Genomic DNA, 26,916 nt, shown 5'->3' with positions numbered 1-26,916 from the left:
CCTCATTAGGACAGAGACATGTCTGCCTTCCTAGACCCCACCTCACTATCTCAAACATGTTAGCATGTACCCAGGTTTCTCCTAGAGTCTTATATAACTTTATAAGAAATATGTCACGACTGACTAGTTAACCTATAATATTTTGAAGATGCACAATTAAGTATTAATTTTTATTTCAATGTTGGAGCTTATAGTTTCTTTGTTTTGCATCTCACATATTTCTATAGGCCCTTGAGGAACCCACAGGGACCGGGCAATGTCCCCATAGTACCTGACAGATAAAGTGGCTACGGAAGTCATAGCAGGGTAAGGAGAAAGAGGAGCTAGGATCCCTCTCCTCAGCAGACAGGAGCATCTTTGAGGTCTCCACTGGGGCTGAAAAGAACCATCATGTCCCCAGAGGAGTCACTCCCCACCCTATGAGATGTGATTCCCCATCTTGGGCCACTCGACTGTACCCTGAAGGCGAAGGGTCAGGGAAGAATAGGGTGGGACTGCAGCTCTCACACAGCCTCGTTAGCCCGGCTCTTACCTTCAGCTGGTAGAATGTGAGTCGGCCCAGGCGATAATACACCTTCGCGTAGTATAGGGCCTCCTTGGGACTCTGCAGCCAGAGTGGACAGAGGGACAGAGTCTTCAGGTAGCAGTCCTCAGCCATCTCATACATGCGCAGGGAATAGTAGACTGTAGCCAGACGGTGAAAGGCCACCAGCTCCTGCTTCTGATCTCCTAGGAATTGGAAGACTAAGGGAAAGATCTCGCAGCCAACACTTCACGGGCATCCGATCACTCACCCCGTTCTGTGCTATTTTTTGAAGGTCTTCTAGGGATCGGGGACTGTACTTGGGATACACGGAATAAAGCAGAAGAGGTCCCTGTCCTCGTGTGAGGTTCACTGTCTCCTAGGACACAGATGTTCCTTGAATAATCTCACACACGAAGGCAAAATTACACCTGTGGTAAGTGATGCAAAAGAAAACACTAGGCTCTGGGAGTGACAGCTTAGAGCACGTGTGCTCGTCAAGATTTTCTAGGACGATTTCCTGAAAAAAATTTTCTCTTTTTAATAGATGTTTCTGTAACTCAAGATTCTGGGAAATGATTATTCCCAAGTCCCTGTAATGAAACATGGTGACAAAACTAGCTTGATGGGGTAGCTAAGGATTCTTTGTAACAAATAACTCTGTAGTACAAACGTCTTCTCCACATGAAAGCCTCCCCCTTCAGAGAGCTCCCTGGGGCTGCCCCCAGGAGCAGTCACCCTCTGGCTCCTTCACCAGCTCGAAGTCTCAGATGACTACAGAGAACGCCCCCCACCACCCACTTCTAACTCATGCTTTAGAACCTTGGTTTCTAATGGGTCTATGATTTGTTGTTCTGGGTTTTGGTGGGTCTGTTGTTTTAATAACCAACTCCTTTAATACAAAGTGGCCTTTTAAAGAGAACAAAGGCTTCCCACTGTGGTTTTGGAATATTTGCAAGGTGGCTGTTTGATGCAATCTGAAAAACATCACTTTTAAGCTTCAAAGAGACAAAAGCCAAAAATAAAAGAAAAAAATCCAGGGGAGAGAAAATTCTCTGATATGGAAAAATCCGGTCACGGGGAAGTGCACAAAAGGGTGATACAGCCTCCTTTCAGCTTCTGTCCAGGGAAGGATAAAGGAGTGCTCAGAGCGGGAGCTGCCTGGGGCTCCCACCGCCTTTCCTGAGATAGCACACTGTCCCTCAGATAAGATTTTCTGCAGTAAAGAAAAAGGTAGGAAAAGGAGAGAGAGAGCTCTGAAGTGCAATTAGACACAATAAAGTCCAGTGCCATCCACATCTCAGGCCCTTGAGAATGCCCAGAAGTCCCTTCTAGAATCCTCCCAGAAGACTCCATTTGCCCCTCCATCAAATCAAGCCTTCTCTAATCAAACCTGCTTTTCCTCAAGACCAACATTCAAGAGGAGGGTTTTTTTTTTTTTCATCTTTTTTTTTTTTTTCCCTGCCTTTTTCCTGTTTCCCACTAGCTTCTGGGGTCATTGCAAGCGTTTTCAGCTACACAGTGAGTTAAGTTCATGGGAATTTGATCTTCATTTACTTTTCAATTCCGTGTGGAAAATGTGCTTTTGACTAACAATCAACCCATTAAAAATCTAGAGCAGAGGCCTCTGGTAACAGGGGCATTACCTGTGCACAGGATAAAATACCACCTACCCTGCCCTGGGGAACAATGCCGACAGTGGAATGGTAATCAGTATGGCGCAGGTAACACTCAGCAAGGACCTAGGGATCAAGCTCTGTGCTGCGGGTTTTATGCGGATAATCACTGGTCTTCATAACAACTGCATGAGGTGGGGGCTGTTTTTAATCCCCATTTGCCAATGACACACTTGTGGTGTATAGACATTAAGCAGCTTGCTTGCAACTAAGATCTCAGTTGGGACCTGGGATTTGAACCCACACAGTCCGACTCCAGAGCCTCTGCTGTTATACTCCGTTATCCCCCCACTGGATAAGTGGGTAGCCCTCCCATTCAATATGGCCAACCATCAGGACCACCTACCTATGACCGTGCTGAGTCTGGCCGCCAAGGTGGCAAACTCCAAAGCCTTCTCATAGCCTTCCAGGCTGATCTGCAGCTCCGTCAGCTTGTTGAAAACCCGGAGCTCTGTTCTCAGGGCCTTCATCCTCCTCGCTAAAGGAACGGCCCCGGCCTGAGAACAGAAGCACGTGGAAATGTAGTCCAGCTAAGAATCCTTGGTACAGACCATACTCTAGGAGGCTTACATTTTGCTGGTAGGGGTTGGGGGGATGGCCATGGCTTTTCACAGCTCGCTCTCCTGGCCCTTGCTCTGGGTTGCTCTGCCCAGATTTTAGAGGTAGGAGAACTAAAGGTCATCAGACCTCCTAAGACCAGAAAAACGGAGATGAGGAAAAGGAAGGTGACATTTCTTGAGGTCACATGGGAACGTAGTCACCTCCCAGCCCCATGATCCATTAGCGACCACAGCACCATCTGTGGAGTATGCACATAGCGTCCGAGAGGGCCCAACAAATAGTCATTTCTATTACTTTCATTATGATAGAACTGTAGGCAGGTCACTTCATCCCTCTAGACTTAATTTTCTCATCTATAAAGTGCATAGGACAATGCGTAGCTCAATAGTCAGCGACATGCTTCTTGTTCTCCCCTCCCCTAGCTCAGTCCCTGGCACACTGATAAATGTTTGATGACTGAATAAAGAGCTGAATGAGCAAATGAATGAATAAATGAAATTTTAGGGTCAAATAAGATAATGAGGTTTCCGACTTTCAGTCAGTGATGAACAATTATGATTTTGACATATCTGCTTAACATCTGCACAATTATTTAATTACTATTATTTTTAAATCAATGCTCTTTTATTACTTTGCCTCATCCTTTGCAATAATATCTGTGAAGTCATGGGTTTGATGTGCTGGTGTTACACATTTTTAATTTTTAAAATATATTTGAATGTGCACACTTGATAAAAACATAGTAAAACGAAAGTGTTCATCCGGGGACCCATCATCTCCTACCATGCCGCCAGTGGTACACAGGAACCTTCTGGTAAACACAGAAGTATGCTAGAAATGGTAAAGTACCATGCACCCAAGAGGTGTAATTATTTTGGTGTGTTTTCCCAGAAAGGATAATTTATCAAGCCCAGGAATGACAGAGTTTATCAACCCCTTCTTTGAGAGCCCGTTGATTGAAAAAAGGGAGAGCAGGTGGGCACTGGATGAGGAAGGAAAGAAAAAGGAATCCCAACAGGAGAGGGGAAGGGGACCCTAGGCCACGTAGCCCTGCCCACATTTGTGCCAGGGCCCAGCTTGGTGCACGACGCAGCCCGGGGCTCACTCGGTAATACTCCACCGCACGGTGCCTGTGGCGGGTCCCATTGAAGAACACGTCACCTGCTTCTTCATAGAGTTTGAGAGCCAGAGAGGGCTCCTCAGACTTCAGGGCTTTCTGGATGGCTGCCTGGATGGGACAGAGACAGGTGTCAAAGGCAGAGAGGCCTTCCAAATATCCACAGGAGCGACAGGAATGAGATCCTGGCCACCTGGGTTAACCCTCTGCTCACATCCTCCGAACCTGAACTGTCCTCCACACTCACAGGGCCGGTAGGAAGCCTTTGCGACTCCCAAGTCTGACATTTCCCCACCACGGTATGAGAGACTGCTGTGGTAGCCCGAGAGACGATTTTGAGCAGTACGTAGACAAACATCTTATGTTTTAATAGCTCAGTATTTATTTTAATGTGTTTTAGAGAAAAGATTAATAATACATCCACACCTGTGGTTTCAGATAGTGTTATTTAGTGTAAAAAACTAAGTTGATTTGAAGTTGAGTCAAAGAAAATAGTAATGGGACAGAAAATACATGAACATGCAAAACCATGAACTTCACCCATAAATGGCTGCAGTTTGGAAAACAGTGATCTCATCCAACACCTGCACTTCGCAGATGGAGAAACTGAGGCTCAGAAAGGAGACGGGAACTCTGTGTTTACATAGTAGTGAGTGGCAAAGAAATGCTAGTGCCTTCCAGCCCCCTACCCTTCTCCTGGCACCCAGGACCTCTTTAGCTCTCGCTTCCATACTGCATCTAAACAGAAGGCGGAGAGGAAGCCCAAGTGGCAGATGGACCCCACAGCATCTGCAGCACCACTAGGGGGCCTCAGAGAGCCTGAGGTTGAGAATGGCCCTGCAGAACAGCGGGAACCAGTCTGGGGTTGTGCGGGCCTGGGACCAGGCCTGGCCGTGGAGTCTCTGGCGCAAGACCCCGCCATACAGAGGAACAGGCAAGGAGATGGGATCCTGCCATCCGGAGGCTCTGCCGCCAGGCGATGCACAACCCCACGGCTCAGCTCCCTCTGGGCCTCACCTCCTGGAGAGCCAAAGGCAAGACCTAATTGTCTGCTCTCCGAAAGCCCTCCGAGCTCTAACATCCCACGGCAGAATAGCGTAGAGGCTGAGAGTGAAGGCGTTATGTCACACTGTCCGTGTGCAGTTTTCACCACTTACCAGCCGGGTCACCTTGAGTAGGTTACTCGGGCTCATTGAGCCACATCCGTAAAATGGGAGCTTGAGTAGAAACTCCTGCTGCATTTGGAATGAGGGTTCAACTACAGCAGGTATGTGACGTGCTTGCAAAATCTCCTGTGCATAGTGAGTGCGCGCTCAATGCTACACAGTCATAATTAAGCCTCAGTGGAAGTGGGTTTGTGTGCGTTTAAGTAATAAGGGGAATAATAGGGAGAAAATAAGAAATGGGAAGGAAGAAAAGATAACTGGCATATTTTCAATGGAACAAATAATATATGCCATCATAATGTCAGCCTTGTGCAGATAACAGAAATGATGATTAAAAAGAAAAAAATCCAAGGGATTTTTAATAATAATAATAATAAAATACCATTCATTAAGGATTTACTAAGTCCCAAGCATTTAGTAAATGCTTGCTTTGCATATGTATTTACTATGCAAGTGACACACCTAACCCTTACCCTAAGAGATTGGGTTTACCCATGAGGACACTGAGGCCCCATGACATAGAAGTAGCTAATGTAGCAAGCCCAAGGTCACACAGTCCGTAATTGATGGCCCTGTGATTGGATTCCAGCCCTGTCTCTCTCCAAGGCTTTTAATCACTGCACTCTACCATAGCTCAGGTATTAAAGGGACACAAGAAAAAAGACTGGAAGAGGACAATAATGTTAACGCCCTGCACACAACCTTGCCTCACATTGCAGTGAAACCCCAAAGTAAAGGTGTGTGTTGAGCTTAGCAAAAATAGATCTACTTGACGTGACAGATGAGTGAGCCTCCTAGCACGTTCTTTGAGAGCTCATACATGTATCTGGGACTCAGGGATTGTTGGTCACCAGCCCTCCCTTGGTTCCATCTTGTGCCCAGGGAGCATCCCAGGGTCAACCCTCCCTCCAAGGGCTCAGCATGGATATCACCACTCTCTAGCTACAGCTGGTCACTTTGGAGGGTACAGCTGTCTCCTCTAATGGCCCAAGTGGGCAGATGAGCTCTGCGGGAGACCTACCTGCAGGTACAGCTCCACCAGCTCATCTTCCTGCATGAGGTAGTGGAGTCGCCCAGCCCCGAGCCAGGCCTCAGCAGCCTTGTCTTTCTCCCCTAGGTCGATGAAGATACGCAGGCTCTCTTTGATGCAGGTGAGAGACTTCCTGAGAGACCTGGGCAGACAGACACAGACCCATTAGGTGTGAGTCAAGGGACCCCTCCAAGGGGCCTTGGAGTCACTCAGCACCAGAGGAAACTGAGGCTCTGGGAGGGAGTGAGATTGACCCTGATCATACAGACAGGTTGGGGCCTGATTGGAATCTTGGCTCTGCTTCAAACATCTGTGCGACCTTGAGAACGTATAAAACCTTTCTGTGCCTTAGTTTCCCCATCTGTAGAGTGGGGCTATCATTGTACCTGCCTCAGAGGATTGTTGGAAGAATGAAATGAGATGGAGAAACTGCAGTGCCCAGAACAGTACCCCCCACAGAGTAAGTAACAGTGATGAATGCTCACGTTAGTTGTCACTTTCATTAGTATGGCCCATGGTCCATCCATCTTTCGACTGCACTATGACATTTTTTCCCATAAGCACCTATAACACACAGGGGATGCCAAATGCATATTTACTGAATAAACGCATGAATGAATGACCGTGGTGGTGACTTTAAATCATCAAAAAGATGTTGATGTTTTGTTTAAGAAGAAAAATCAAAGAAGGGCGAAAGTTTTAAGAGGTTGGTGCTTAATGGAGGACTCTAATTATCTGGAAAATTGTCTTACGTAGAAAACTCTTCCCCCCCGACAGGGATTAATGAAGAAATGAGGCATAGGTAATGTAGTGTGCACAGATTCAGAATTCTAGAACCAGAAGGAACACCGGGTATCATCTAGTAGTTCTCCGTTCCAGCAGCAATTAGAATCACCCAGAAGCTTTTTAAACATATATACACAGGCAAAGTGACCCCAATGCGTGGACACGCCATGGTAGACTGGGAGACTCTGGGAGCATTTTGTCAAAGCTCAGTAGCAACTTGACTGTGAACGTGGGTTGAGACTTGCAGATCCAACACAGCCCCTTACGTTATAGAGGAAACAGGTCCAAGGGTGGGAAGTAATTTGCACAAGGTTGCACAACACATCAGGGGAAGATCCGGGGCCACAACTCCCTTTTCCTGAGTCCCAGCCTGAAACGCATCCCACAGTGCCTACCTTCCTCTGAGACTCATGGTGCTCCTGCAGCAGCATTATCTGGGAGTTTATTAAAAACACAGACTCCTAGAGTTATCTCAGACTCACTAAGTCCAAATAATTACAGATGCAAGCCCTGAATCTGGATTTCTAATGCACCAAGGTTATTTTTCACACACACCAAAGTCTGAGAACCACTACTCCAAACCATACAGATCCTTCTAGAAACACTGATCATCATCAACCGAGTGTATGAACAGTTAGGAGGTCCTCATCAAACCTCATTATGGGCAACTCAGCCCCAAACCCTTGTGCACAGTGATGGAAACAAGCATCGCCTTCGACTAATGAGGCCCTGACTTATCTTGGTGATGAGGCAGCTATTGGCCTTCTAGAGAAAGTGCCAGGTGTTTGGCCCTTGGGAGTTTTGAGAAGAAAGAACTTAGGTTTTCCCCACTGCCCAGCTCCTGACATGACATCCAGGATGGTCACAGGCCACCCTCTCTCAAGTATTAGAATATCAGACTTGCTGCTGAGACCATGCTGTGAGCTGAGAAGCTGCACAGGATGCCGAGCTGGTCACCAGTCTCCCTGGTTGAGCTAGGATAAAAACTCTTTTATCACAGAAGCCCTGTCCTTCTCTCTCCTGCTTCATACCGCCCCCCTCCCAGACCTCCAGCACAGTTTCCAAGCACTGCTCTCCCCACTCCCACTGGAACAGTTGATGAAGACAGGACTCATACATCTCATCCTCCTATTTCCTGCTCTGTTTTTCTTTATCACCATTTGCTGTCCTGGGAGACCCTTAAGCTATGGTTGCTTTGTCCAGACCCCCAGGGAGCAAGATTTGGGTTATTACAAAGAAGCCAATTACAGAGGAGGAGAGGAACTTTGCTTCTTAGACCTTTTCTCTCCGAGCTCACCGTGACTGCAGATGAGAGATTGCAGGAGGCAGGACTTACAGAAGCCTAGCTACTCACACAGCACCATCAAGACTCCTTGTGCATGCAAGGTTTTCCAGAGACCACTGCCTCCCACCAGCATGTACACCTGAGCCATGATATCCAGTAAAAACACATGCATTAAGGTCTGAACTTGGGAGGTGGTTTCCAGCCTCCTTGGTCTTGTCATGTCAGCAATCACCACCCCATTCGTTCACATATGACAATGGCAGTGCTTTATCACCCACCGGATGAGCCACCGGCTTGGCCTGGAATGGCTCAACATCCCAGTTCCTTCAGCCTCACCAGCAGCAGGCTCTAGGTGTGGTTTGGCTCCCAAATCAAAAGAAGTAAGGAGCCTGCTGGGGGGGACAGCCTTCATCCCAAGTGTCATGCACTCCTGGGCCATGTATGCCCACGCCCTGTCAGGGTATCTCTCCTCTTCTTCAACCCTGAGTCCTCTGTTTCCCATTTTTCCTGCCCCAAAGGTTTGGTCTTTACAGCTGAGTCCTTATTTCTTCCTTCCCACCTGGCCCTCAGCCATGAACTTGTGGCCAAGGGACTCTGATGCACCTGCATTCCCAGACTTCCTCTTTCCCTCCCTTACCGGGGCTTTCCAGATCCCTGCCCAAATGAGCGTCTGACCTCTCACTCATTGGACCTGCCCCATTGCCATAATAAGAACTGCTACTCACCAAGGGCTGACCCCATGCCAGGTGTTGGGATATGAATTTTCATGATACGTTCTCCCATTTAAACCTCAGAAACACTAAGCCGCGAGGGATCTTAGCCCATTATACAAATAAAGAAACCCAGTGGGGACCTTTTTATCTTGTCCAAGTTTGCACTGTTCATTTCTAAAACTTTATGTTGAGCCCTCTGCGGTTTTGTCTTGTGATACGTGACAGTAATGGTTCCCTGATATTTATTGAGCATTTGGCATGCATTATCCCATGTAATCATCATAACAGCACCAAGCGAGCAGTAACATTATTACATCCATTCTACGAATGGGAAAAATAAGGCTCAGAAAGGGTAAGTGACAGGGACCAGGTAATAAACGCTGGTTAAACCAGAGTGTAACCCTGAGAATCTGACTCCAGAACCCCACACACTCCCTCAAGCAGTGCTCAATCTCGGGCTCAGAAACCAGCATATGGGAAGGTTTCTGCTGCTTTTACCCCTCTAACAGCCTAGAAGTTTTGAAGAACATAAGCTACTTTTCAACCTTGAACAAAGTTTCCTCACCTGCAAAAGTGGGGTGGTGAAGTACATCTAGCCTAGTGATCAAATGACGACATGTCAGTTGAAAACAGTTCTTTCCTTGCTCGGGATTACAGAAATGTTAGTTATTGGTCACATTCGTTACATTGAAAACCAAATGTTGAGGCATTTCTTTTTTTGTTCCACAGGAATAAGAAGCATAAAAATAAGAATAAAAGCCAGGAGTAATGACTTCTAGGCTACTATTATATTCATACGTAAAGAACTGTTATTTTGTGAAGACCTATTGCATGCAAGGCATTTCTTCTTTCTAAAGATAATATGCACACCCTTCGTGGCACCTACCACAGTTTATAGTATACCTTTGGCGAATATGTATATAAATATTGTCAATTTCTTGAACTAGTCTATAAGCATTGTGAGCTCAGGGACCATATCTCTCTGTCAGGTGTTTGGGCTGTAGTAAATGCTCAGTAAATATTTGTTGCGTGGGTTCAATAGAGCCTCAAAATCCATGGATCCCACCTGGTTCAGCTTTAGAACAAGGTACAGTCTGTATTGTGTCATCTGAAGACAGAAAGCAAGATCCCCAAGGACTGTGCATTGAGAGATTGAAAACACCCAGTTGTTTTCCTATAGTTGTCACCCTGGAGGCAGAGAGAGCAAGACTTTAAAGGTCCTGGACAAAGGGACAGCGAAGTGTTCCAAGGCAAAACCCCAAAGGCTGGGCCACAGCTTTCATCATCTTCTTGCCCTCCCCTACCATCCTCCACCTCTAAACCCTAGAGAAAATCTTTCAAGGAGGAGGAATTAACATGAGCAGCAAGGTGGCACAGAGAAGTGAAGCCATCTTAAATGGAGGAGGCAGGGATCTGGGATGCTCCCAGTGTGACTAAGTGGGTCAGCAGTCTGGATGCTCTGGAGCAGGCAGGGGTCAGACCAGATGCAAAATGAGGCCCTTCTCATCCATACACCTCCCAGAGGTTTCACACTATCACCATCCACACTTGTGGTTTATTGAGGGTGAAAAGTATTGGCCGAACAGGCAGAAGACCTACAGAGTAGTTAAGAATATGGACTCTAGACCAGGGGTTGGCGAACTATGGTGAACTATGGCCCATGAACCATGCAGCCTTCCTCCTGCTTCTGTAAACAAAGTCTCAGCCGCACACAGCCACACTCATTCATCTATGTCATCGACGGCTGACTGCACGCTGCACCTGCAGTGTACTTGAGACAGAGACCACATGGCCCCAGAGCCTAAAACATTGACTATCTGACCTTTTACCAAAGTTGGCTGACTCCTGTGCTAGACTTAGCCTGGCTATCGATCCCCACTGTGCAGCTTCACGCAAATTACTTGGCTTCTTTCGTTCTGTTTCTACAGCTCTTTGTGCCCCCACGCAGTTATCCTGAGATTACACATTGCTTGGGAAACGCCGCGTGCTCACTGAACGCCGTCAGTCACCATTACGACCACCATTTTCACTATGGCTGCTCACTGTGCCAGTCCAGAGGCCCACTGCTCCCCACCCCGGCCCACCCCCACACCCCCTCCTAGGGCACGGGCTGGAGGCCTCTCTCTCCTCTACTACCCACATCCACTTGAACACCCACCTTCCTCAAACCTACAGAATGCCTTCCAAATGTGTCCTCACCTTTCCACAGCTACTTCCAGTCCCTCAGCCCAAAATGCTTGTTCTCTTATCCTCCTCCACTTTCCAAAATCTTACCCATCCCTCACGGCCCTCCTCAAATGCTACTGCCTTCATGAAGCCTTCTGTGATAGTTCCCCAACCCTCAGCCGAAAGTGTCCTCTTCTTTCCCTCCACACTCGCCCCTGCAGCTGCCTGCCATCTTGCCCAGGAGTGTTTGCTGCTTTTGAGCTTCATGAGGATGGAAATTTCGTGGGGAGAGTTTAGTTGAAGAAATCTGTCTGTACATTAAGACCACTTAATAAATACCTCCTAGAAATCAGTGCCAGAAAAGCATTTGCTCCCACAGGTACATTTGTTTATGTTGTGTTTTGTTTTGTTTTTTTTATCACACAGTGAGAACCTCTTGTGGCTTTCCCCTTTTTACCTCAGCTACCAGGAAGCTTAGAGCGAAATTACAGTAACCACCTCCAGGTGCGTGCAAATACCTGTTTACCCGTGTCTGTCGGGCACTCTGTAGGAGGAGGTGATTTATACATGCTAAATAAATGTGGCATTATAGCACATTCTCCTTGTTGAACCAAGCATTCTGCAAAGGGACAATGCCCTTATGTTTGCATGGTTTCCTCTGACACCTGAGGCACTTCTCGATCGACTTCCTCGTATCACTCACATTGGTGGTATAGCAGGAGCAGGGGAGGTTTAAGTCCTCCCCCAGTTATGCAAGACAGAATCTCAGAGATTAGACTTATAGAAGATTAGGGTTAAAAGATCCCCATCTGGATCAACTTCCAGAACGATGGAATAAGGACCGCCAAAAACCCACTACCCCATAAAAGGACATTCGAAGGCTGTCCTAGAATGAAAGCAGTGTCGCTCTGGGGCCACAAGTCCTGTCCCCTCCCACGCTGCAAGGATCTGAAACTCCCTTCCTAGAATGGAAGGCAGAGATAGTGGGAGGTCTGGAGGACCCCTGATTCTTCCAAGAGAGGGAAAGGGTGAGGGAGAGGGAGACAGAGTAAGGGGGACAGAGAGAGAGAGAGAGAGAATTTGTTATCTGATTATTAGTGATCTGGTTGTCAGGGGGCCCAAGGTTGCCAGGTTGCCTAGAAAAGCAACACTTGGGGGTGCCTGGGTGGCTCAGTCATTAAGCGTCTGCCTTTGGCTCAGGTCATGATTCCGGAGTCCTGGGATCGAGCCCCGCATCGAGCCCCGCATCGAGCCCCGCATCGGGCTCCCTGCTCAGCAGGAAGCGTGCTTCTCCCTCTCCCACTCCCCCTGCTTGTGTTCCCTCTCTCGCTGTGTCTCTCTCTGTCAAAAAATAAATAAAAAATCTTTAAAAAAAAAAAAAAGAAAAGCAACACTTGTCATTCAATTAGCTTCTCCTCAACTACCACTCTCTGCTCAACTATAGCAATGATCCCGGCTCTATTTTAGATGTCATTCATAATTATGAATACAATGCCATGATGCTAATCTGTTGCAAAATGTAATCGGACATCTTGCAAACCATGCAGAATGTAATGGAATCAGTTAAAGGCCCGTAGAGAAGCAGAACTGAATGAGGGGTAAGCAGATTCCACCCAGCAAGGAGATGAGAGAAGAGAAAGGCAGCAGGACATGGGGGGATACTTCACGCGGGAATCATTTAAAGATCAAGAGGTTAAAAGAAGCTTTGGGGTAAAACAGTTGCATTTTGGTGTATTTTTGCAAAAAGGAGCCTTTAGAAGAGAGGGCTGAAAAGTCGATCACAACATAAAGGATATTTCATGGTGCTCTTATGCAATTCTGTCGACACAATTAAGCTAAAAGTCAACACTTCTTTAGCGGTTGATCCTATGACTTAACGCAAGGCTGCAATTCTCACCTAAGTCTCTTCATTAAACTGTGGAAATAAACTCAGTTCTGTCATTTCCAGTTTCATTTTAAAGGGAAGGTTCCAAATCAAACTTCCTTACGATGAAATTTTACCTGCCTGCCAGTGGATCGATTCACTTTGTGCCATTTCTCTAATACCCCCCCACCCCCCCGACCCCCGCCCTGTCCTCAGGTAACCAAGGCCTCCTAAGGGGGCCAGCCTGGGTATAACTGCCACCTCTCTGAATTAGCTACCCGCAGCCAGGATCACGTGATGCTTATTACAGACATAAGGGAGTAACTGCAACCCAGCCAACATCACCGAGCCCCCTCCACGGATCGGGCACTGTTCCAAGAGTTCCATGGGTGTCGACTCATTTATTCCCCACATGAATACTATAGTGTAGATGCTACCATTATTGTCTTCGATGAGGAAGCTGAGGTAGGGTGAAATTAAGTAGCTTGCTCAAAGTCACGCAGCTAATAAGTGAGAGAGGACACTGTGGTGGCTGTAGGTCCCACGCTCTTTTCCATGATGCCATAAACACACCATGAGCCTGGGAACTTTACTTCCGGAGGAAAAGAACGCTGTTTCTCTTGAAGGAAGATAAGCTGTTTCTAGACCCGTCCCCAAGCCCCGACTCACCTGGCCGTGTTCAGGTTCCGATAGAGCTGCCCGAGGGACTCCAGCAGCCTCCCCTCCATCTCTCGGTCCCTGAGTTGCTGAGCCAGGGTCAGCCAGTGCTCGTGGTAGGTGATGCATGCCTTGGGGTCTGGGGATACAGAGCTGTAGAAATGGCAGAGGGATTTGGTGACCTGAAGCTGACCTGAACATAAAGCGGGGACATGAATGAGATCGCTTGAGATAGGACGAGGGCAAATGTGCTCTCACACTTTTCTCTAAAGCTTCCAGTAGCGCAAGACATACTCACTCTTTAGGTGTCGATGCCTTAAGCCAAACAGCAATGCCATTTCATAACAAAGGCGGCCACTGGCTGGCTGGCACCCATGCACCAGGACTTGGGCCAACCAGAGAAGGACCTGTACTAATTCCATGTCTGTCTCCATGCTGGTATGGAGTTCAGAATAGAGTCGGATGGCCTGCAGGAGATAGTCCTTGGCTGGCTGCTGAGCCCAGGACATAAGGGTCAGGTGGCCAAGATTGGCCAAAGTCACCGCCTGGTTACGCACATTCCCCATTTCCTGAGCTCTGTTCAAGGCCCGGAGATAGCTCTTGGCTGCCCTGTTCAGCCGGCCTTCACCTTGAAGTGCAAGTCCCAGGAGGTTATGGACCACCCCCTTTCGGGTGATACTCTCTGTCTCCTTCTGGGAGTATAGGAGTGGCTCGAGGATGTCCAAAGCCTTCTTGGCCTGGCTGGCTAAGAGATATGCCCACGCCAGGCAGAGGGAAGACTCAAAGGCTTCCTGCTCACTCAGCAGCTGCCCTAGCACCAAGGCCTGGCTCAGGTAGTGAATGGCACCATCGGGACACCTGTGTTGGAGGTACACTTTGGACAGGATGAGACACAGGGCCCTCTGGGTGCTCCGACTGGCCTGCTCCTCACAGGCAGCCAGTGCGTGGCTGAGTGCTGGGCAGGCCAGAGCAGAAACTTCACCCCAGCTTGAAGAGGGAACTCTAAGGAGTTTGGTGGTGTTCTGGAGAACCAGGTAGACCTGCCAAATTGGAAAGGACATCCCTTGGCCACTCTGGGTACCACGTTCCTGGACAGAGGCCACTGCGAGGTGTGGGAGATATTTCTTATCATACAGAAAACTCAAGATGGTTGCTGTAACTTCCAAGTCAGGAGGGTGTCCAGAGAGGAGCTGCAGGCGCTCAGCGAAGGGCAGGACCTCCTCATGCCGGCCTAGGCTTAGGAGCAGTCGGATGGCCAGGAAGCAGGCCCTGGCCTCCAAGGGACAACTGCCTGCTACAATGCCCTGGCGTAGTATGTAGGCCACCACGTCGAGCTCGTTCTTGGTACTAGACTCACGGTCCGGCAGGCAGGCCAGCAGGGCCCCTGCTTTTTCCAGCAGAGCCGAGCCTTTATGCCTTAGCCTCTGCCTCAGATAGATGGCGGCCAGATTGATATACAGAGCAGCCACCAAGGATAGATCTTTAAATGTCCCATCAAGGATGTACATAGCCTCCTCAAAGTAGACCCTGGCCTGGGAGAGTTTGACCTTCCTGACACTCAGCCGGCCCAGGAGGAAGCAGAGCCGGGCGTGGGCCCAGGTCCTGTGGCTCCACTTAGCCCACTTCCTTGAGGCCTCCAGGTAGGCCACAAGTTCGTCCTCCTCAGAGAAGCTGTAAAAGGAAGACGTGAGGAAAGAGAAGGAGAAATCATAGAGGCCCTTAAAGTGGTCAGCGTAACCCTCGTGATCCAGAAAAGCCAATATGGGGGTGAAGTTCTCAGCCTCCTCCTCTTCCTGACTAGCGTTCAGGTCCACGAGCAGTTCCGGGTCGTCGAGATCATCGGGCTCTGGCAAGTGATAGCTGTCCGAGGCTGCTGAGAGGAGCTCCTCCTCCAGGCTGGAGTCCTCAGAGCTGCTGGACTGTCTGGAGCCCACGGCCTGATGCTCCTCCCAGGCTCTGCCAGGCCGGGCCTCCTTGAAGCCTTCAGGCTGGGACACTGTAAGGGACAGGCAGAGTTGAGCGACCATGAGCACCTGCCACTGTGGTGGCCAGCTCCTGGCAAGAGGACAGGATGCTATTCTGAAGGACTGGAGGTCAGGTTCAGCATGATCTCTACTCACCACTTAGATCGTTTGGAAGATTCTGGATGGATTCAAACCCACCTGGATAGAGAGGAAGGACAGACCCGGTGTTAGGTCAGAATGGGCCACCAAGCCTATGCCTGCAGGTGCACCCCAGACCCGTGGTCCCTGAGGACACTTTGTGTTTAAACTCCTCTGAGAACCTGGGTAGAATTCTCTCCTTCATCATCAGTTTAAGAGCTGCAGGGACCTGCAGAGTATCTTGGTTAAGCCACTCACTTTAGAGTTGGGAACTGAGGTAGAACTAAGACCCAGAGCCAAAAAGAAAAGCAGAGAAGCTAGAAACACAAGTCCTTTTCCAGGAGGTGTGGTTATGGAGAGGATGACGGAATCTAAAGGACCAAATCCCCCAGCTAGATGACAGCAGAGCCATGAACAAAACATGTGGCATCACCTCCCATTTCCATGTGTACATCCTTCCTTCTTCCTTCCCCCATTCACACAACATCCATCCTCTCAACTGTCATTGACTTAACTGTACAATGTGCCATAGGACTAGGTGACCAAAGGTGACTAATGAAGAAAAGAGAGTGAAGAGGCATCTGAGGTCTTAGTTTTGTTCCCTGAAGTGACTTCATGGGATGAGGTGGAAGAAGGAACAGTCTGGAGCAGAGCTTCAGACATTCTGCATCTGACGTACATACTCACAGGAGCTCTAGGCTGAGAAGGAAGTAGATCTGTAGCCAAAGAAAAAAAGTTGAGACTTGCAAATACAGATTTAGGACCCCCAGCGGGTCACAAGGAATGGGTCCAAGTCCTAGGAGAAGCATTCAGACAAGAAGGCAAAGCAGCTGGGGAAGGGAAGTTTGTGAAGGAGCCAAAGAAACGTCAGCATTTCCCAGCAGGTAGGAGGGAGCAAAGGGGACTGGAAAGGCACAGTCCGAGAGAAAAGAAGAGACACGGAGACCAAGGTACCTCTGGGACAGCCACCTAACGTCACAAAAGTGGAAGAAGGCTAGGTGAGAACCAAGAAGACACCTTGGGTTTGGCAGCAAAGAACGGAACCCTCTTGGGTCTAACTGTGGAGGTAAAGTGTAACTGTGGAGGTGAAGGCCAGATTCACTGCCCCCCAGGACAGGGGCTGCTGGAAATAAGATTCTACCTCCTCCCAGCAAAGAGGCACCAACTGCCTGTGCCCTCACCCTGGGCTCTCTGGTGGACATTGAGGACAGCGGGCCCCACACCAAGTCAAGCCGCTGCCTACGACTCTCTGTGAGAGTCGCTGTAGCTACATGAGATCTGTAACCTGCAATGGCAGAAGGCCCCACGCCTAACGTGGCAGAGCTAGGGAGCTGCCCTTGTGCCCTGGCCCTCGCTGACATTGGGAGCACATGCCATCCTCACTCCTGGCCAGGGCCGCCGAGAATGCAAATGGTGCATGAGTTACAAAACGATGCTCCCTCTGGGAAGAAGAATCACAGAGGGGACTGCTTCCCCATGTCAGAGGCCTTGGGGAAGCTGGAATTTACCAATAGGATGCCCCTCTGCTGGCCGCCGTGGTGTTGGGTAATGCCTGCATCATCATGAGGCTCTGGCCTGCATCCAGCAGAGCTGCACTCCTGGGCTTTACATAGGAGGCAGTGGGCTGCCTGGGACCTGCTCCTAGATCTCTCCCTACCATTGGATCCACGGTGAGCGGACCCCTTAGATCCAAGCCTGTGGCCCACCCCTGTCCAAGGCACACCTGAAGTCGTCCTGGATTTTCAGACCTCAGGTCCCCCCACCAGGTGGTGCCCATAGCTTCAGCTTCCTGGTTCACCCTGGTGGGTGGTGTGGTCTGTTTGTGGCAAGAAAGTTCGTGGCCAGGTGCTCCTCTCAAATGCCTCTTGTGCATGGTGAGAGACTCTGATGCCCACCTCTGCTCCGGGGAGCAGGCCTGAAGGCTCCTTCTGCAGAATCTCTCTTCTGTGCCCATGAAGTGTGCCCCATCCAATCTGGCCACACAGGGGTGGACACAATACCACCATCGCTGAAGAGATGGGGGAAACACGAATCCTTCCTCAAACCACTACCACAAGGTGAATGTACTTCCTGACACAGAGCAGTGGGTGCTTCCAAAGTAGGAGAAAGGCGTGGCATTCATTCGCTCCGTCATTCAGACACTGATGAGAACTGGCAGCACAGAGGCCCCTCTCCCACCCAAAGCCAACACTGCGCCCCCCGCCCCGCCGCTGCCGGGGCAGTCCAGCGTCAGTTTGTGTTGGGGGCAGTGTGGTGGAGTAGGGAATGTCCTGACTAGAAAATGGGGAAGGCACTAATTCACCAGGGCCTCAGTTTCCCAAGCTGTAAAATGGGAGGAGAAATCACCTCTTAGAAGCTGTAATATTCTATGGTCCTGCCTTTATCATCGGGGACCTAGACCTCCTTCAGCCCTAAAAGAAGCGACCTCAGCCACAAGTCAGGAGTTTTTCTTCTCCAAGATTTGAATGGAAGGCTCAGTAGGGCTGGGCCCCTCATGCTATCGCCGAGCTGAGCTTTCAAAGGGGTCCGAGGAGCAAACACTCACTAAGCCGGTAGACAGATGCTATGTCAGTATGAGCAAGCGTGTGGAGGAAGCTGGCACACTCAGCTTTCCTGTCACTTCCCAGGACCCACAGAGAGCATCTTTCCTCATCACTGAAAAAGGCGGAGCTCTTGTTCCTGCATTGAGACAAAAGACATGGACGCAGATCAGTGCAAGGCTCCAGACACAACGGTTCTCTCTCCATCCCAGGACACAGTGAAGGACAGAGAGAAGCCTCCGACGTGCTTGCCGCAGCCGCAACCAGACTCCTCATCCCACTGTTGTACAATCTATTTATCTCTGCTGCCCAGGGGGAAGAGCTCTGAGCACCCGTTCATGAAGAAACGAGCTACATGGCTGCTGAACGGGTCACAGTGGGGATGAAAACACCCCTCCTGTTAAAACTCTATCTCCCGAGAAAAACAAAGCCCCTCCTAACTTGACCCCTACCCTTTCTTTGAGACCACCTGGTGCCCATTTTTAATAGAGAAATACAAATTGGCTGCCCCAAAGGTTAAGGTTTGAAAAGGGACCATGAAAAGATGTTTCTTTGTCGGGTTATTTCAAGAAAACAGGAGGGACAGGTGACACAATCTAGAGAAGCAATGAAAAGAGTTTGACTATGGTCAGAAGAAACCTTCACAACTATTGACATCTGATTCCACGGCACAGAACAAGAGCATTATGTGGCATTCAGAGAGGGGAGGGGAAGTGGGCAGAAGGAAGTCAGGGGCTGGAAGAAATGACTGCAAATAATAGAGATCCTTATACTCACTGTACTGTATAAACTCATTGTTAAAACTAATTTGCTTACTATCAATTTGTCATATAATCAAAGAATGTGAAAACTAGAAGTGCCTCAGAAAACATTCAATCCAAAATCTACCTGAACAATTTTTAAGATCTCTCTCTTTCAGGTCTAAATAAAGTTGGGGGGTGGAGAGTAACCTCAGAAACCAATCTTTTAACAAAAATAATTTGGAAGCCCAAGAGGTTATAACAGCTAATACTTGGGGTGGGGGAATGTGTTATGAATCAGACACCCTTATCTCCTTAATCTACACAATTACCCAATGAGGCAGGTACTATTCTTACTCCTTTTTACAGAGAATGAAACTGAGGCACAGAAAAATAAAGTTGGTAACCAGGAAGTGGTTAAAAAAAAAAAAAAAGCTTCTCTAGTTCAAGCAGAATTAAGGGGGGGGGCGGGGATGGGAGTCCCATGGTCTGCCACCTACATTTTGTCCTCATAACTCAGGTAAAGCCAGTGATGAGGAAACCAGGAACTAATATGAACTACTCAAGGTCACACCACTAATTAGTGACAGACCAGCACAAGAGCTATGTCCTGACATCTGGCCCAGGACTCTTTCCAGGACAGTTATTGAGCCCACATGTCTCTGGCCTGACTTCCAGATTCTCTCAGCACCAGCCATCCTCAAAAGAGCATCTAGTTGAAATCTACAACTAAGCTCATCTGAGAGAAGAAATCATTATAGTCATCATATGATTATATAAAATCATTATATGATTTCAAATTTCCGGAGAACGCTTAAACTGTACAAAGCATTCCTGAATTTACTATTTCATTTAGTGACATGCTCAGAATGACACAGCCAGCAAGTGGTAAAGCTGAGACAGAAACTGATCTTCCACCTCTGTAGCCCATTTCCTCACAGCTGATCTGCTATTGTCCTGAGTCCCAGGTATTTAGAAAGAATCCAAGAAGCTTGACAAATTACAATAGGGTGTTCCTAGCATGGAAATGGGGTTAGAATGGTAAGACTTCTAGAAATATGGCAGGCTGAGATGCTCCACAGGAGCCACAAAGACAGACAAATCCTAGATAAAATGTGACAAGGATAAATATTTTAATACATTCTTTGACTTGAAAGAAAGAAAGGGAAACGCCTGAGAGCCAGAAACAAAAGGAGAAACCAAAGCCGAGTTGATAAACAACAGCAGATGGCTGGGGGGGGGTTGCTGTTCTCAGCTGGGACCCTGGCCCTCAGAGCTGGGGCTCACCCTGTAATGCCACCCAGGGACAGGACATGGGACTTTGGGTCTATGTGAAGCAGGGAAGCTGAACTGAGCTCCCTACAGCCTGACGTCAGCAAGAACTGCAGCTTCTGTGAAGAGGAGATCGAAAACTCACCTACCAACGACACATTTTCTATCTGTCTGCGTCCCCGGAAAAAAAAAATCAAACACCTGGACTTACACCATTAGAAGGTGTGAGCTCTAAATTACACTGTACAGTATAAGTACAATCAAAGAACTTTACATTAGAAAACCAGCCCTGGACCACTAAGTTCCTAAATTTCCAGGGAAAACAAAGGCCAGAACTGCTCTACTGGGATGTTTTCTTCAGTCGAGGCTTCATGCAAATACTGTCTTTGAAAGTTAGGGCAGGGCGTCTTTGTTGAAAATTCGGGGCAGCCAGGTGGCTCAGTCGGTTAAGCATCCAACTCATGATTTCGGGTAGGTCATGATCTCATGGGTCATGGAATTGAGCCCTGAATCAGGCTCACGCCCAGTGGGGAATCTGCTTGAGTTTCTCTCCCTCTGCCCCTCCTCACACGTGCACACACACACTTGCACATACGCACACTCTCTCTCTCAATAAATAAATCTTCTTCAAAAATTTAAATAAGAAAAAGTAAAATGTTGAAAATTCGTTCACATAACCAAAACTACAAACACAAGAAAGGCAACCACTGACAATGAATACCAGCAGGTGCACAAATAGGTAAATCAACACTACAAGAACTAGAAATAACAACAATCTAAAGATTAACTTATAATAATCATGGTTAAAATGATGACATGAAAGACTAACTAGAAGCCACAGGGAAAATATGGAACCTGGTGAGCAAAAATAAGTATATGTGGAAAATAGCAAAATAGAAATTCTAGAAATGAAGATAAAGGCATGGACACTTAGAACTACATGAGTGAGTTCAGCAGCAGGTTGAGTCGCAGCAGAGGGGAGAATTAGTGAAACTCAGACTGTTTGGAGGAAATCACCCAGAATGCACCTAGAGGGACAAAAAGATGAAAAATATAAAAGAACTGATTAGGCAAGACTGAAGCTAGAATGGCAAGTCCAACATACCTCTATTAGGAATTCCAGAAGAGAGACTAAAAAGAATGAGAGAGAGGCAAATATTCAAAGGGAGAATGACTGAGAATTTTCCAGAACTGAAGAAAGACATGAGTCTTCAAACTGAAGAAGTACACCACATCCTAAGCAAAATAAATAAAAATAATATCATTTTCAACATGACTTCCATTTCTTTAGGCTTATCCTTCTCTTTGTGTTTTCTATTTCTCCTGATCCTTCTTTTGGGGTTCAATAATCTATCACTTGATAGTTCAATTTACAGGATGAAAGAGTTAAACAGAAAGGATAAGGGCATAACTCAACAAAATAAAAACAAAGTAGAAGAAAATAATAAAGATAAATATGAAATTAGTGAAATAGAAAACAATGAAACAATAAAGATGGTCAACATAAGAAAAATTGTTTTTCTCTAAGGATTAATGAAATGGACAAAATTCTGGCAAAACAGATTTGAAATTTTATACTAATAGTTATTTTCCCCTCCACTTTGAAGGTTATTCTACACTTAGCTAAATTATCATTCACAAGTATCTTTTAAGTACATTTAAGACAAACAAGGAGTAAAGACTGAGAGTAGTTAAAACTCACAGATCTCCACTAAAATAACTACTAAAAGATACACAGTGGACACCTTGAAATAAATATGTAACAGAATATATCACATCTAGATATATCATCAGTAAGAAAAACTTTAAAAAAAATGAGAAAAAAAGCTGCCTACCTGCAAAGAAATGTCTATGAGACTAACAGCAAACTTCTTATCAGCAAAAATAGATGCCACAAGAAATGGAATTATCAAGAGGACAGAGATAAACAACATGAAGAATAAAAAAAGGGATATAGGAAACAGAATTTTTCAAATTTCTAATACTATGAAATGCTGGCTTATCTCCGGTGTTCTTTTTCCTGGTATTGAGTGCATTAATTTTTCAACCTTGCTTATTTTTTAATTTACACATTTAAATATATAAATTTCCTTTAAATAACACTTTACTAAAATGAACCATATCTAACACAATGTGAATAAATCCTAAATTTACCATATCAACTGAAAAAAAGGGGCCAGTTACAGAAAAAAAAAATGTATATACATTTTTAAATACGTAAAACTCTTGTGTGTTTTTTCACAAATACCCATTTCTAAAATGTATCAATCAGAATGATGACTGGGAAGATACATATCAGCTTCAACTAGAGTCTGCCCCTGGGGTAAGAATCAGGATCACAGGATCAAAGAAGGAAGGAGTAATGGGGGTCTTCAGTTATATCTAAAGACATTTTTCCCCTCAACACACACACAAATACACACATATCAAATACTTTTTAAAAGCATAAAACCCAAGGAAAGGAAAGGTGTGGCATTCTGTCACCATCAGCAACTCTTAAATCTCTAAAGGCACTCTGGCCAAAACAAATACCATGTCTATCAGACAGAATGCCTGCCCCAAGTTTTAGCTGGTGTTGAAATATGAGCTGTAAATAAAAGGAAACCCACAACTTTGCTGCCGTGGAAAAACGGGATCCCTTTCCCATGTGTCAGAGGCACAGACTAAATCTGACTCACAAAACAACTTCTGAGAAATTTCACTCTCAATATACTGCCGATTTGGTTAAATAAATACAGATGGATGGATGGATAGATGGATGGATGGATGGATGGATGGATGGATGGATGGATGGATGGATGGATGGATGAGTAAATGAATGAATGATTAGTGAATGAATCAATCAATCAATGAATACACTTTAAGGAGAAATATACTAACTAGCACATGGAAGGAGCCTGTGGGAAGAGGATGGAGACCAGCAAATGCAGGACCTTCTTCAGAATCCTTATACCAAGTGAACACGGACTAAGAGTGACACCCAGTGGCCAGACCGCCTGCATAGCACACAGGATGATTCCCAGGACTCCACACCCTGGCTATGCTTGTGGCCAGGTGGCTTGTGGGCTTTTTCTCTCATTGCTGTATTTGGGGAGGTCCGTGATCTAGAGAGTGCTGGGTGGAGGCAATGAGCCAGTTCCTCTCTCCCCTCCTTCTTCCACCTCTCCCCGTCTCCTGGCTCACTCTCCCCTTCCCTATGCAATGTGCAGTCTCTGGTGATGGGGTCCCACAGAAGACACTGTAGAAATAAGGAGAAGTTCTCATGCCCCCACTTCAATACAAGGGGTGGTGTTCTTCATGGCGAGAGTGTATCCCCTACAACTAAGCCGGCTAAAATATGATAATCAAATTAATTTAGCGGTATAAGTTGTTGAGATTTGGGACACGGTATGAGGTACAGAAGTCCGAATATAGTTTATGAAATCTGACACCTGCACCCGATGTCCAATTAAAACTGCCTCTCAAAGATTACCACCCACGGCAGGAACAGCCATAGGAAGAGTTAATGCAAATTGATCATACACACACACATGGTGCCAGACACCATTCTGAGTGCTTTACATGTGTTAGCTCATGTCAACTCCTGACAATCCTATGGGCAAATACTAATACCGTATGCATTTTACAGATGAGAAACCTGAGGCATAGAGAGACCAGTTAACATGCCCAAAATCGTTAAGCTGGTCAGCTAATGGAGACACACAACGTGCTTCCATGGCCGTAAATGCCTTTCAGGCAGTCTGACTCTGGAAGTCTGATTACTAATCTACTCTGCCTCCTGATGACCAGGTACCTCCCAATTGCCACTGACCTCTCACTGACCAGTGATCTCCCAGTGGCCAATCCCAAAGGCCTTTCAGCAGGCAGCCCTGCTTTACCTCTCTGCAGTCTGCAACAGTGTTAACTGTCCCCCCACCCAACTCCTTTCCTTCCTCTCATGCAGCTCCTTTGTTCCTTTATCTCCTTTGCTACATTCTTTCTTCCTCTGCTCTGTAAATTGCTCTTCCTCACCAAATCTCTGTCTCTTTATTCTTTCCCCCTCTTACCAGACATCAGCTGCAGAACTGTATGGCGGAAAAAGAACCCTAGATTTAACGTCAGGATTCTGGAGTTCCAGATCCAAGGCCTTGGGTTCAGCCCTTTCACTCCTGGGATCCTCACTTGCCCCTGCGGTAAATGAGGGGGTGCTTTGAGCAGTGGTTCCCACCTTGGCTGCCCATTAGCCCCACCTGGGGAGCTTTCTTAACCATGGCCGCCAGGCCCCACCCACACCAATGAGATAGAACCTCTGGAGGCAGAACATGGGCATCCATATTTGTGAAGCTCCTGGAATCTCTAAATTCCTGTTGATTGGTCCTCAGCTGTGTCCTCTTCTCCCCATTCCCCCACCCCTTCCCAAGTGTCAGCCTTGGTCTTCTCACTGGTCTCCTGCCTCCAGGTTCTCCCCTGTCCTTGCATGCCTCACTTAAAGCCAGGGTTCCAGTCTCATCATTCGTCACTCTTGCTCAGAGATACTCAGTGGCTGAGTTGGCATTCTCTGCCACTTCACGGTCCCACTGACCTTTGCCGCACCAATGCCTTCCTGGTAACCTGCCTCTGAACCAACACTAGTTATTCCTCACACAGCCCCTCACTTTCCTACCTGTGATCGCTTTTCCCCATTTCCATCTGTTGAAATATCTTGCATCCTACAAAGTTGAACTCAAATATTGCCTATTTCATGAAAGTTCTCCTGACATCATTTTCCTGCTTATAAACTCCCGTTCACTTCATAATCTTCTAGGGGCTCGGCGATCGCTCTTCCTCCTTTAGAGTTACTTGAGTTCCCACATTTCTGTGTAGGGAAAAAATGACCTTCTGTCTCTTCCGCCTACAAAGGGCAGGGCTTAAAGGGAGCTTCTGACCGTGATCCACTCTCCTCGGTGGCTCTTTTGCACAAGGGTAGACATTCTAGTCTGCGTGTGCAGGGCCTTGGACAATCGTGGGGCCACATTTTCCCAGTGTCTCTGTGCTAGCAGCCAACTCTGTGTTCCCTCTGGTACTTTCTGGGCCCAGGGTTCATCCTGTTTCCTATCCCCATGCAGGATGCCTACCCCAGAGAGATGGGGAAGGTGGCCCACTCCAGGACATCCCAGAGGGCCCTTCTGCCATACTCACATTGGGGAATACGACTCAGGATCTATGCTCCTGGTGGGAACAAAGCCCACTTCTCCTGAGCGCGTTGACTTCCCAATGAACCACTGAAGCCCAGGTATGACAAAGCCGATGATCTCGATGCTTTCTCCCCGGTGAAAATTCAGCTCATCCTTTTCTTCTCTCTCATATTCCTTCCAGGCCTTACATTTTCCTCGACCTGTGGAGAAATAACATCCACGTCAACCAAATAAGGTAGAAACTGCTCTTGGTGTAATACGAAATGAAGGGTCCCCAGAATTTAGAATTGCGAGGACCAATAACATCATCCCCCCCCAAAAAAGAAATTGGCAGGAATGACACAGGGTAACTGACTTTTAATTTTGCCAAACTAGGACATTCAAAGAAAGGAACTACCATCCACTTTCACCATCACTTTACAAAAGAAAGGATGTTTTAACAAATGGAGGAAAGATCATCTCAGAATACCTAAAACTGAATAAAGTTCACTCATGGAAAACTGGAAAGCTTACTATATTGCCTTACTGTGTCTGATTTGCCATTATCATGTAAATACTTCATCATGGTTAGCACAAATCCACAGACCCGGGTGAGAAACATTGTGGGATCTCTCCATTTCCTTCCAGATCCTTTGGCTATGACCCTCAGTCTCCCCAACTGTAAAATGGGAATAGTAAGAATACTTGTCTCATAGATATTAGGAAAAGTCAAAGAGATTAAGTGCACCATGCCTCGTACCTAATCAACCTTCAGAAAATGTTAGCCTCCCATTACTGGTAAACAGAAAACTTCTCCGGCCTCAGAGGGATTTGGAAGACTCCCCTTCTGACTATGGTCATTGCTCAGCTTGATGAGTCACCCAGCTAAAATCTAGTAATGACATATTTATGAGCTCTGTGCTGTCCAGTTTACAAAGTCCATGTAAGCCTGTTTTCTCAGATCTTTCCAAGAGTCCTAAGGTAAGGTAGAGCAACCAATAGACTCCCCTTTTTATAGGTTAAAAGGTGGAAGTACAGAGAAGGTCTGTGATTTGTCCAAGGAGCTCGGTTAACCAACTGCTGGTTAACCCTTCTTTCCACTAATGCTGCTTTGCTAGAGAGAGCGGCTTTTATGTGTCTTGGTTTCCATGTTTGCTTTAGCTTCTCTGCTACAGCTACTGGCTTGCTTTTTCCCCCTGACGTTTTCGATCAAGTTTCTATTGATTGTGTCCTCAAGAGCAGAAATTCCCACCACTTTGTAGGCTAATAGGATCTTTAGTGTGTTAAATACTTGCAGTGTGAAAAAACTGTACTGAGTGATTTTCAGACATCATTTAATTGATTTTTCATGGCATCCGAAGTCAGTTTTACGGTAACATTTTACTCATGAGAAACTTGTAGCATAGTGAGAGCTCATGATTTGGCCGAGGGCACACTGGTTTTAAGGTGTGGAGCCAGTATTTGAACCGAGAACTTCACAGCCCTGTGTTCATAATTCCAAGGAATGCTTATACGGCCTCAGATAGCCAAAAATCTTGTTTATGGTCAGTTAACTGATTAGCTTTAATGTCTGCATTCCATAATTC

General features: G+C 46.9%; 1 protein-coding gene across 1 annotated transcript in view; it reads right to left on the bottom strand.

The window, feature by feature from the left end:
* SH3TC2 (SH3 domain and tetratricopeptide repeats 2) overlaps positions 1-26,916 on the bottom strand; it is a 50,865-nt gene that overhangs the window by 2,197 nt on the left and 21,752 nt on the right. Inside the window, exons 8-16 of the mRNA XM_045903294.3 lie at positions 25,356-25,551; positions 18,192-18,325; positions 15,665-15,706; positions 13,843-15,540; positions 13,557-13,737; positions 6,065-6,215; positions 3,866-3,988; positions 2,546-2,696; positions 533-729 (exon numbers count right to left, since the gene is read on the bottom strand). Coding sequence (XP_045759250.1) covers positions 533-729; positions 2,546-2,696; positions 3,866-3,988; positions 6,065-6,215; positions 13,557-13,737; positions 13,843-15,540; positions 15,665-15,706; positions 18,192-18,325; positions 25,356-25,551 — 2,873 coding nt within the window. The remainder of the gene's footprint in view (positions 1-532; positions 730-2,545; positions 2,697-3,865; positions 3,989-6,064; positions 6,216-13,556; positions 13,738-13,842; positions 15,541-15,664; positions 15,707-18,191; positions 18,326-25,355; positions 25,552-26,916) is intronic.

The sequence above is a fragment of the Mirounga angustirostris genome, unplaced genomic scaffold (assembly GCF_029215605.1).
Source record: "Mirounga angustirostris isolate CCGP_5_RB_7025 unplaced genomic scaffold, mMirAng1.0.hap1 SCAF_7, whole genome shotgun sequence".
In the NCBI taxonomy this organism is placed as follows: domain Eukaryota; kingdom Metazoa; phylum Chordata; class Mammalia; order Carnivora; family Phocidae; genus Mirounga; species Mirounga angustirostris.
This window is presented reverse-complemented; position numbering and strand designations above follow the sequence as displayed.